Here is a 13,266-nt window from a genome sequence, read left to right as displayed (position 1 = left end):
ATCAACTAGGGGTGGCATTGCAATTAAGCCAGAAAGGCCCGAAACTCCATTCTCTAATGAACCCCATGTAGAAGTCCAAGTCCAATCTAGCTCATCCTCATCTGATGTAATCCAAAAATACTTTACACTTTTTGGATAAAACAGATAGAGGTCCCATACTCCTATAGGAACACAACACCGATCAAAGCAACCCACCTTCAATGACTCCATGACTAAAGTCATGATAGAGGTGGCCGATAGCATTAAGATGCTAGCACATGAAACTGCAGGTAACAACAATACTCTTGTGGTAGATGTTCCATCCAAGGTTAGGAGAGACGCCTTAAAGATTGTTGAAGACATGTGGAGAGCAAGTGAAGTTGGTGATGATGTCTTTGTAATGGCGGCAAGGATCTTTAAAGATTCTACAAAGGCAGAGATGTTATTAAACTTACCGGATCCAAAGATACTTACTTGGATGAAGAGATGAAACACCTCTACATACTTGATTGACTATGTTTACTTTATGGTTTCCATATTATAAATATGTATGTGGATGACTTCCTTCATTTGTAATTCGATGGCTTCTTTCATTTTAATATCAAAGATTTGCTTCATGGTTTTCATTATGGATGTGGATAGCTTCATTCATATTATGGTTTGATAGAGATTACTTTATGGTTTGCATTTTATAAATATGTATTGGATAAATTCTTTCATTTGTATGTGGTTGGTTTCTTTCAATTTAATGTCAAATGTTGCTTCATGGTTTTCTTTATCGATGTGGATGGCTTCTTTCTTATTATGGTTTGATAGAGATTACTTTATGGTTTGCATTTTATAAATATGTATTAGATAAATTCTTTCATTTGTATGTGGATGGTTTCTTTTAATTTAATGTCAAAGGTTGCTTCATGGTTTTCTTTATAGATGTGGATGGCTTCTTTTATATTATGGTTTGATTAAAAATATTGCTTTAATTTAATGTGGGTGCCTTCTTCTATTTCTAGTTATGGATCCCCAACAGCGTCGGTTGGTGGTAATATTATATCTTACATATATAATGTGGTGCATTATATGTTGGTGTAACACTACGCAAAAAAGGAAAAGGCGTGCTCATACTTCAATTTCTACTGGGGCCAATTATGTCCAATACTTGCTATCAGGGCACCTTCGTAAGTACTTCGACCAATTACAAATGGAAAGTTGTGCTTTTATCAGTCTAAGTAATTTGGTAAAGTAGAGGACAAACATTACAGATACAAGATATTTGGCAGTTGATGAACAAGTAGTCATATTTTTAAGCACTGTCACACACAATCATAGGAATAGGGTGGTCTAGGATTGGTTCCAATATTCAGGGTAGACCATAAGTTCCTACTTCCATAGAGTTTTACAAGTCGTCTTACAATTGGAACCCTTGTTCCTGCAACCAGCAAGCAATGAAACACGTGTCCACATTGCTAGTGATATGCTATGATTTTACCCATATTTCAAGGTAAGCGAGTGTCAAGTAATTCACATTGTTGTTCTCACAGCCATGGAGAATTAATATATTATATGTTGATTTTTTTCTCTTAATAGGATTGTATCGGAGCTACTGATGGGACTCATGTCCCTGCTCTAGTTCGTAGTCGATTGCATAATCGTTTATAAAACATAAAAGGGTTTTTAAGCCAGAATACTATGGCTGCAGTTGTTTTCGATATGCGCTTCTATTATGTACTTGCAGGTTGGGAAGGATCTGCATCAGATTCTACAGTCCTATATGACGTAATTAGTAATGAAGGCAGTAGGCTTACAGTGCCTGAGCGTAACTTCATTCCTTCCTATGTTTCGTCGCTTCAGTTTGTACAATTTTTCTAGTGAAATATTTGGCCTTACAATATACTCATTGCATAAACATGGTACAAGAAAATATTACCTTGTAGATGGTGGTTTTATAGGACCATATTGAAGAGTCCATTACCATCTAAACGAATTTACTTCAGGCCCACGGGCTCCCCAGAATCACAAGGAGTTATTCAACAAGCGGCATTGCACGCTTATAAATGTGGTGGCGAGGACATTTGGACTTTGAAAGGCTAGATTTCTTGTACTCCGAAATCAAATGTGGCATTCTTTACGAACACATGTTGATGTAGTTATTGCATGTGCAATATTGCACAACTACATCATGATGACTCGGGGAGCCGATAGCAGAAGGGAGCTGTGTTTTCGAATGAGGGTTGAGAGTCAACTCGTAATTGACGGAGATGATGGTTTTTCACAATTGACTCAGGGGCAAGTTGATCATGACGTTGGCGTTTATCAGCGAGATGCCATAGCGACGTAGTTGTGGGAGGCCTACCTAAGTCGATAGCACTTGAAATTAAACATTGTTCTGCATTTCATATGAAATTTTTATGTTGTGTTCATTCTATTGCATTTTGAATTATGTATGTTTAAACTATTACAGGTTATTGTTGAATGGGGTTTTGTACGTGGTTTTCTTTATGGGTGCATGAATTGTGAATGTTGTTTGATATAGATGCGTCAGTGTTGAATATAAGTAGTGGTCAGGTTATTGCAGAATATTGTTGAATGAGCTGATTTCTTACTGCTTGCAATGTGCATATATATTTGAATGGGTTGATTTCTTACAGGTTATTGTTTATGGGTGCATGAATTGTGAATGCTGCTTGATACATATGCATAAGTGCTGAATATACGTAGCGCTCAAGTTATTGCAGGTTATTGTTGAATGGGTTGATTTCGTACTGCTTGCATTGTGCATGTGTGTTTGAATGTGTTGATTTCTTAGTTCTTGAATTTTGATTTATGTGTGTTTAAATTATTACAGGTTAATTGTTGAATGGGCTGGTTTTTTGTACATAGTTTTCTTTTTATGGACGCATCAATTGTGAATGTTACATGATATAGATGCATCAGTGCTGAAGTTATTACATGTTATGATTTGTTAATACATCTCTAGAATGGAAGTGTATAATATATCCAATGGCTACTCATTTGCATATTCCATGGGGTGGTCCTCGTCCAATGAAATGATAAATGGTATAAAGAGGGACTGGAACCCCCTAGAAAAGAGTATGATCACAATGGTGGGTCCTACCTCTTCATCACCACTCATAATTCATCAAATGTGGATTACCCCGATGGAGTATAGTTTTCTATAGTGCATTGGATATTATACATCCTTTTTCTAAGACATCTAATGCCTCCATAGAGTTTCAATATTTTGACCCCAAGTGTCTTGCATATTTTTGTGCACTTCTGACTCTCAAACTTCACTCGTAGATTATCCATTGGGCCACGTAGCATGCAAATCTTGAAATGTTCATTTATTAGTGAATTTATTCTATTCTGCATTTTGCATTTTCTCTTTTTTTAAAAAAGATCTTTTTAATTCCAATGTCATGATATGAAACATTTTGCACTTTTCTGGTCACTGTTTAAAAGTACTATATATTTTGAGAAAAGTTGTCCAAAAAAATATATTGAAAAATGAATGCACAAAAACAAAATCGTGGAAACACAAAATAGTGCAAACAAAAAATTGTTACAAGAATCAGATAGAGACTACAAATCTCACAAAGGTAGACTACACTTCTCTATGGATTTTGCTTGTCTACACGCATGTCCATACTTCTTTCCAAAAAAAGAAACTGTGCACCTATTCTTTGCAAAAAAAAGAAACAGAAAATATGTTACATGACTGACACTGATTTAGGAAACTTTAAATTGATATGCGCTTTATAAAAATTACATGACTACCACTGATTTTGGAAAATTTCAAGATGACACTATAGGCCGGTTTGGAAACAAAAATGCAATTTTATCATGTGGTGTTACTGAACTTGCTTCCAGTTATTAAACAGGCCCTAACCATATCTTTTTTTGGACAACACCACCCGTTCAACTTTAACAATGTCTAGTATTATTTTTATTCTTCTTCTTTCTAATGAATGTATTCACACATATAATTACAACGTGTGCCAAATCTATGTAAAGGGCACCTTCAAACTGTGTTGAAAGATATGGTTTCAATATTGGAAATCTTTGCGATTGTCTTAAAATATATTTTCATCTTTAATTATAAAATTCAAAGCTTCAAAAATAGTGTAGATCAAGCAGATCTATGAAAACTTGAAAATCTTGAAAATTAACAGTCCAAAAATGCATTACAAGACACACTATTCCAAAACTTGAAACCCATCTATACATCTTGATGTCTAGATGAACAATTTGAGGACATTTGGGCATCAAAACGACCTCTTCTAGTGAAATTTTTGAGATGGGCTCTGATTAGATTGTTTAGAGACTCAAATGAAGGTAATTATTTAAAGGAAAGAATTTATACAAGAGTAATGCTGTAAACAATCAAGTAAGATTGCATCTCAAAAATCCACTACAAGATGTTGTTTCAATGCGAAAAAATGGTTTCGATATCTCGACCTCAAGATATATGAGCATGTGAAAACATAGATTTTTAGTCTTAAAAATAGTACATCTTTATAATAGGCAGATAATTTTCAAGATTTTCAAGTGTTTATAAATCTGCTCGATATATATTATATATGCTTTTTTTTTAATAGACCATCACAAAGATTCACCCTTATTTAAAACAGTGGTCCCCAAAAAGAATTGAAAAAAAAAAGGAACTCACAACACATTGTAAGTGAAACAGAGAAATCTCACTTATTTAAACCACACAACTTTGGAGAAAAGAGCATGTTCAACATAGTACCCCCATCTCTCTCTCTCAAACACCAGCACCCCTCTCTTCTGATTTCTACATCTCTCCTCTGACGCCTTTCACTTGATTTCCAGTTTCCTCAAATGCTCCCTTGCCCTGGCAGAAAGTTGGTTCTCTCTCAGAGATCTCATCTTTTCAATCTCTAATCTCTCAAAAAGCTGCTTGCTTTTGTATCTCATAAGCTCTTCCTCCCGATTCATATTGGCTTTAGTTTCTTGCCTCTGTATTTACAATCTTTTCTGCTTTGATTTTCCAAACATAGTGTCTGTCTTCAAAAACCAAATGCTTTTTTGCTATGTCTTAAACATACCTGTAGCTTCAATCACCCTCAACATCTCCCCAATCTATCTATAAATCCTTCCATCCACTCCCCCTCCCTCTCCCTCTCTCTCTACATACATACATAATAGATTTCTTTTGTCCAATTCTGGAATTGGTTACCAAGTATGTGATTGATCCCCTTATCCCACAGATCAGCTACTTGGTACACCTCAAAGTTTATGTCGAGGCCTTGAAAATATCAACAGGAAAGCTAAAGGGCAAGAGAGAAGATGTAACGAGTTCTTTAGAACCAATGAAAAATCGCCACTGGTGTAGTCGGTGATTGGTTGAAGGCAATAGATGAAATCCAAACAAAAGCGGTTGAGATAGAAGAGGAATATATACAGGGGAAGACCTATCTAAAAGGTTTGTGTACAAATTGTTGCTTACGTTTGCAGATTGAGCAAGAGGGCTGCGAAGCTCAAGTTACTGGTTGATGAGAGGCTCGTAGCAAAGTTTGTCATAGCAAAATAACCTCCTCCAGAGTCTGTGACAGAGATAGCAGCCACAAACGTCAATGGCCAACCCATCCGTCAAGCCACATTGCAAAAGGTTATCAAACGCATATGTGACCAATGTTTTCCGATCATCGGAATATATGGCATGCCAGGTGTCGGGAAGACGACCTTGGTAGACAATGTAAACAACCACTACAAAATCAATCCATATTTTGACATTGCGATAAAAGTTACAGTGTCAGCGACTCCGGATGTACCAAGTATTTGATAGAAATTTGTTGCAACAAAAATTAATTCAAAATATAAAATAAAAGAGTTTCGACTCGAAAAATATAAGAAGCTTGGATTGAATCAATCAGCACTTTCAGTATTGCTTTAGAATAGAACACAAGGTTTTAGTACAATAGAGCAACCACAATCTTTCTCTTACGCCTAACTCACCCTTTCTATCTCAACACACACATTACATCACAATAATATCTTACTAGTTGTAGACTCAATTAACTGCCTATACATATGGTCTACGAAGGCCCACATGGCCCACCACATTGTACATCTCTTTTCACCAAGCACCCCTTCACATTGTACACCTCTTTTCTCTAAGCACCCCATCACATTATATACCTCTTTTCACCAAGCACCACATCGGTTTAGTTAAACGCCACTTATGAATATCTAGAGAGAAGGAATGAGCATAGTCACTAAAAGACAAATTAATATTCAACATCCCCACTTAATTTGTCACTCTCATTCCAAGTAACATTCTTAAATAACAAAATGTTTCAGTCTTTAGTGGCTTTGTCAAAATGTCTGCAACTTGTTTTTCTGATTTGCAAAACACAAGCTCAACTTCATTATTCTTCACATGCTCTCGAATGGAATGGAATCTTATATATATGTGCTTGCTTCTTGCATAAAATTTTGGATTCTGGGCCAATGCTATTGCTGGTTTGTTGTCGACCTTGATCGTTATAGGGCCTTCTTGTGGTACCTACAAATTCCTTAGCACATTTCGCAACCAAATAGCACGACACACACATGATGATGCTACTACATATTCGGCTTCACACGTGGATAATGTAACAATTGGTTGCTTCTTTGAACACCAAGTACAACCTGTAGATCCAATATGAAATACATAACCTGTAGTACTTTTTCTATCATATAGGTCACCTCCTCAATCACTATCACAATAACCAATAATCTTGAGTTCATTTGAATGAGAATAGAGCAATCCATAATCCAATGTGTCTTTCAGATAACGAAGAATCCTTTTGGCTGCCTTCAAGTCAGTTTTATTAGGAGCTTCCATATACCGACTTATTAGGCCCACTCCATGCAAAATATCAGGTCTAGTACATGTCAGATAACGCAAACTTCCAACCAAGCTTTTAAAATAAGTGGCATCCATGCTAGAATCATCATATCTTCCATTTATCTTACATTTTACTGGAGTAGTTAGAGAATTACAATTCTCCATTTTAAATTTTTTGAGAATTTCCTTTGCATATCTATTTTAGCAATATATATCCCTTCGTCACATTGTTTAACTTGAATTCCAAGAAAGTAATTCATAAGCCCAATATCTGTCATCTCAAATTAAGTAATCATAGATTGCTTAAAATCACCAATCATGCTAATGTTATTTCTAGGGAAAATTATATCATCAACATATAAGCAAACTATCAATAGACCACCATTGTCATTCATCTTCAAATATAGAGCATGGTCAAAGGGGCACTTATAAAAACCATTTTCTTGAAAATATTTGTCGATTCTTGAATTCGAGGCTCTTGGAGCTTGATTCAAACCATAACGTGCCCTTTTCAGTTTATAAACTTCATTTTCATGCCCCTTTATAATGTAACCCGGTGGTTGTTCAATATAAACTTCTTCTTCAAGATGACCATTTAAAAATGTAGATTTGACATCCATGTGAAAAATTTTCCATTTTCTTTGAGAAGCCAAACCAATAATTAATCTAATAGTATCCAATCTAACAACAGGAGCAAAAACCTCTTTGTAGTCAATCCCTGCTCTTTGCTTGTATCCTTTGGCAACCAGTCTTGCTTTGTATCTTTCTACTTCACCTTTCTCATTCTTCTTTGCTTTATAAACCCATTTCACACCAATTGCTTTATGCTGATTCGAAAGTGTTGTAAACTTCTATGTGTCATTTTTCTCAATAGCTTGAATCTCCTCATCCATTGTTTTTTCCACCTTTTGTCACGAACTGCAGAGTCGAAACTTACGGGTTCGAAGTCAACAAAGAAACAAAATAAACTGTGCTCATTGTTAGTATTTTCTGTTTGAGCAATAAATTTCACTCAATCTCCGTGTCCTTGGTGGCCTTTCATTTGATCTTTCATCCATGGAAGAAATAGATAAACTTCACTCTTATTGAGGAGTTGAGGGTGGGGTATTTTCTTCTTGTGATCTCTCTTGAACATTGTCATTTCCATACATTTCAATTCTTGCATGACTTTCCTTTTCCTTTTTGTTCCATTCCCATGAGGCTTCTTCATTAAGTTCCACATCTCTACTAACTATCAATTTCTTATTTGCGGTATCATAATGCTTCTAAGTTTTGATTTTTCATCATAGCCAATAAAAATACATTTTTGAGTTTTGTCCTCTAATTTGTTTCTCATTTGATTTGGGACATGAGAGTATGCAATGCACCCAAATACCCTTAAATGTGCCACATTAGGCTTATGTCCACCCCAAGCTTCTTGGGGTGTCCTAAATCGCACACTTTTGGTGGGACACCTATTCAGAATATAGACAGCACAAGAGACCACCTCATCCCAAAATTCTTTTGGCATATATTTGCATTTCAACATGCTTCGTGCCATATCCATAATTGTCCGGTTTTTTCTTTCAGGCACTCCATTTTGTTGCAGTAAATTGATGATACATACCATGATACTTGCAAAACTCATCAAATGCCTTTGAAAAATATTCACCAACCCTATCTGATCTTAAAGTAATAAAATAGTTTTTCCGCAAAAGCCTTGAAATTTTTGAAGATCCTAAGGACTTCTGATTTTTCTTTCAAGAAATAAACCCAGGTCTTCCGACTAAAATCATCAATGAAGGTAATAAAATACTTATGTTGCCCATAAGAAATTGTGCTAAGTGGCCCACATACATCCGTATGGATAAGTTCAAGGGGTTTTCATGCTCTATATGAAACACCACTTGGGAAGCTTTCACGGTGATGCTTCCCGAGCATACATCCTTCGCAAAGTTGTTCTGGATGATCAATTAGTGGTAGCCCTTTCACCATATTTCGATTATACAACAACTTCAAGCCATTAAAATTGAGGTTTCCAAACATCAAGTGCCATAACCAAGGCTTTTCTTTTAAAGATACATTTAAGCATTGCAAAAAATCAGTTTTGATATCTAAAGAAAATGTCCTGTTTTTTGACATGCCAACTCTGGCAATCAAGTTTTCCCTTTTATCTTTTATGGTAAGAGTTAAATCCTTTAAACGAATATCATACCCTTTTTCTAAAAGTTGCCCCAGACTAAGAATATTATTTTTCGTGCTTGGCAAATAATAGACGATGGAAATAAACCAATCCTTGCCAATCTTGAATCGCATTAAAATTTTACCTTTCCCTTTGACTGGAACTTTTGAGAAATCACCAAATGTTATATTACTATTCACTTATTCATCCAACTCCACAAACATTTCTTTTCTTCCGCATATGTGGTTGCTTGCACCACTGTCAAGAAACAATGAGTTGCTACTTTCACTCTCTTCTTCTTTACATGGCAACGGGAGAATTGGTTATTGATTCACTTTGGATTTTTCTACAAAGTTCACTTGTTCTCCATTTTTTTGCGAGTTCTTAAATTTGCATTCAGAACTGTAATGGCCGAATTTCTTACAATTAAGGCATTGAATTGAAGATCTATCATATTTTTGACGATTGAAAGGTCGAGCAAAGTTTCTTCCACCTCGACCTCTTGAGGATTGCAACATCTGGTTGTTTCCTTTTCTGGCATTGAAATTGGAATTGTCATAGTATCGTCCACTTCTATTAAATGTCCCATGTCCTCTTTGACCTCTACCTCTAAGTCCTCCTCTTTCATCTTTTAGGGAGAGATTAGTTTTGAGCACTTGTTCCAAAGGGCTGTTTGTTTTCTTCATCATTCTTTGTTCATGGGCTTGTAAGGAACCCACGAGTTGATCGGTAGTCATAGTCGACAAGTCTTTACTTTCTCTTATTGCTACAACTATGTGCACAAATTTATAGGTAAGAGATCTTAATATTTTCTCCATGATACGCACCTCATCTAGCACCTCACCATTTCTCTGGAGTTGGTTTGCTATTGCTAACACGCTTGAGAAGTAATCTGAAATTAATTATGTCTCTTTCATGTGAATCATCTCGAACTCGGCTCTTAATATCTGCAAACGAACTTTCTTCACTTATTCTTCTCCTTTGAAAACATTTTGTAAGATCTCCCATGCTTGTTTTGCAGAGATGGCGGAAGCAACCTTTTCAAAGGTACTTTCATCAATGCCCTGATAGATTAAAAACATAGCTCTCTTGTCTAGTCTCCTTGATTTTTTTAGGGCAGCCTTCTGATTGTTTGTCATTTCTGCTTCGTCTTTTGGGGTTCTGGGTTCATTGTATCCTTTTACAACAATTTTCCACGTATCATATGATCTGAGTACTGCTTTCATCTGAATGCACCAATTTTCATAATTTTCTTTTGTAAGACGAGGAACTTGTGATTGAAACACCATACTTGAGGATGCCATTCTTTTCGAACCTTGCTCTGATACCAGTTTGATAGAAATTTGTTGCAACAAAAAAGAATTCAAAATATAAAATAAAAGAGATTCGACTGAAAAAATATATAGGAAGCTTGGATTGAATCAATCGACACTTTCACTATTGCTTTAGAGTAGAACACAAGGCTGTAGTACAATAGAGCAACTACAATCTTTCTCTTACACCTAACTCACCCTTTCTATCTCAACACACACATTACATCACAACAATGTCTTACTATTTATAGATTCAATTAACCGCCTATACATATGATCTAGGAAGGGCCACATTGCCCATCACATTGTACATCTCTTTTCACCAAGCACCTCTTCACATTGTACACCACTTTTCACCAAGCACCCCATCACATTGTACACCTCATTTCACCAAGCACCACAACGGTTTAGTTAAACTGCCACTTAGGAATCTCCTAGATAGAAGGAATGAGCATAGTCACTAAAAGACAAATTAGTATTCAACAGTATTCGAGAGAAAATTCGCAAATACCTTGATTTGGATCTGTCAAACTGCGATGAGGATGATGCCAAACAAAAGTTGTTAGGCGCTCTAAGGAAGAAGAAGTATCTCATAATAATGGATGATTTGTGGCAAAACAATGAACTCAAATCTCTCTTCCTTTATTGTGCGCTGCTCCCCGAGGATTACTCCATACCTAATTCTCAATTGTTAGGTCACTTCACTGGAGAAGGATTAGTCGTTAGATTGGGTAGTTTGAAAGCCACAAGGAACAAAGTTGATGCTTTGATTGAGAGGTCGAAGATCATGTGCACGTTGGAAAGCGGGGAGGGAGAGGGCACAATAAGGATGCATGACGTACTGTGGATCACCTCCCCCGAGCCCGAAGAAGGCCCAAAATTCTTGGTGCAGGCCGATGATTCAGTGACGGAGGCGCCAGAGATCGATAAGTGGCAAGACATAGAGAGGGTCTCATTGATGATGTTTTATCTTGAGGACCTCTCTGAACTGCCAATGGGATGCCCCAAAGTTGCTACCTTGCTGCTTCAACATAATAGACTCAAGGCCATCCCCCAACAAATTTCTTTCAAGGCATGGATTACCTATCAGTGCTTGATCTTAGGCATACGCAGATTCAATCTCTCCCTCATTCCATGTGTGATTTAGTGAATCTTCGTGTGCTTAGATTGGCTGACTGTTATTATCTAAGAGAGCTGCCACCCATTCCGATTGGAGGTCTCCAACACCTCCAAGTTTTGGATTTGTCTAATTGTGGCAGTCTACGAGGGGTGGGTGCCTCAAGGGATGGGAAATCTATCTAATCTAAGGTTCCTAGAAGCTTTGCAATTCCAGCAGGGGTACTTTCTGGCTTTATCAAGTTGGAGGAGCTTCGCATTTGTGTAATACGTCCGAAGAAGAGGATGATGGGGAAGGAGGTGGAATTAGGCCGAGAGTGATAGGGGAGTTGAGCCGCTTGAACCATTTAACATCTCTCCACATTTGGTTCTTCAACATTACCACTCCTGATCGGTTGACGCCCTTGGCCAATCCGTTGCAGGTTTTGGTGCTAAGTCATTGCACAATTACAGACGCCGATGCCTTGACTAATTTGGATGGGTCCCGAAATTTAAAGTTTTTAAAACTCTACCATTGCGAGGGTGTGACTCGACTACCGACTCGTATCTCGGATCAACTTACAGTAGATGGTTGTAAAGACTTGGAGAGTGTGGTGGCGAGGAAGGAGGCCAAAGAGGACCCTTTTCAATGCTTACAGGAGTTGCAACTTCATAGATTGATATTAGTCATATACAATAGATTGAAGGCAGTCTTCACAAAAGCCATGGCACTCAACAGCGTGGAGAGGATACGTATCTACAACTGTGAAGGAGTGGAAGAGGTGATAGAAGAAGGAGCGGAGTCGAATGATGATGTATCATTCCCAAAGCTTAGAGTAATGAAGCTAGAAGTTGTTTCACGGCTGAGGAGTATATGCAGCAGTGGTGTCTTGTATTCCCCCGAGTTGGGGATGGTGAACGTATGGAAATGCCCGCAGTTAAGGAAGGAGCCTCCTGGTGTCCGCAACAAACGAGGGCTACATGTCACTGATGAAGACGAAGAATCTTGAAAAGCTAAGATTGTGGAGGATCAGTGAAGGGAGTGAGTGAGTAGTCTCCTGATGAGGGAAAGCAGAGGTTTGATCATCTGAGATTCTTTATTCAACAAAAAAAATGGTTTCCTTAATCTCATATTTTCCATGAGCACTATGATGCCAACTCTGGCTACTCTCTCTTAGTCATATGTGAATAAAGAAAATAATTGTGGCCCCCTGTCAATCCGCTCCCTCTCACTTCGTGTCTTCCCTCTCTCTCTACGAGTCTTGTATATTCCTGAGAAAATGGTGGTCTCTCTCTAATATATGCGTTATTTGTGTAGCACATGTTTTGGTGTTGTCTGGATGTGTATGGGTAATAGCTTCACTGGTATGCCATGAATGTAAAATGTGTGATATTTGTTCCAACAACTCCCTAACTTGATTTTCAAATGCATTTTCTCGCGATTTTAAGATTCCATTTGTGCTCTATTAAAGATTGAATACCTTAATATATGTTTATGAATTTAACAAGGACAAATTATTTTTAGGGAAAATTACAAAACCCCCCTTGACCCAACTTTCATTACAATCTCCCCTAACCAACTTTTTTTTTTGCAACTTTTACTCCGATACAAACTTTTATAGCAAATACCCCTGAATCAAAAAAATCATAGTTCTTTGGACCAAAATGCCCTCCTCGTGGTCATTGAATGTCATTTGTCCAGCACTTGTAAATGCGGTTCAACATATTGTTTCTATAGTCCGGCAGTTATGATGCCTCGATCCGATACTTGTAAATGCGGTCCAATAGATTATTGATGCGGCCCTGCAGTTTTGTCATTCCAGCGCTATGATGTCTCGGTCTGGCGTTAGTTGCATGTGGTCTAGCAG

General features: G+C 37.2%; 1 protein-coding gene across 1 annotated transcript; it reads left to right on the top strand.

Moving 5' to 3' along the window:
- The first annotated feature begins 208 nt into the window (after positions 1–208).
- Positions 209–12,408, top strand: LOC148782298 (disease resistance protein RPS2-like). The gene is made up of 7 exons (XM_088864606.1): positions 209–376; positions 1,564–1,627; positions 1,712–1,792; positions 2,124–2,310; positions 5,455–5,511; positions 10,790–11,392; positions 11,640–12,408. Exons 1-7 carry the CDS (start codon positions 209–211, stop codon positions 12,406–12,408), a joined length of 1,929 nt encoding a protein of 642 aa, XP_088720732.1.
- The last annotated feature ends 858 nt before the right edge of the window (positions 12,409–13,266 follow it).

This window comes from Amborella trichopoda, chromosome 4 (genome assembly GCF_054954075.1).
Source record: "Amborella trichopoda isolate Santa Cruz 75 chromosome 4, AtrichopodaSantaCruz75HAP2 v2.0, whole genome shotgun sequence".
Classification (NCBI taxonomy): Eukaryota; Viridiplantae; Streptophyta; class Magnoliopsida; order Amborellales; family Amborellaceae; genus Amborella; species Amborella trichopoda.
The sequence above is the reverse complement of the archived record's forward strand: the minus strand, read 5'-3'. Positions and strand labels throughout refer to the sequence as shown.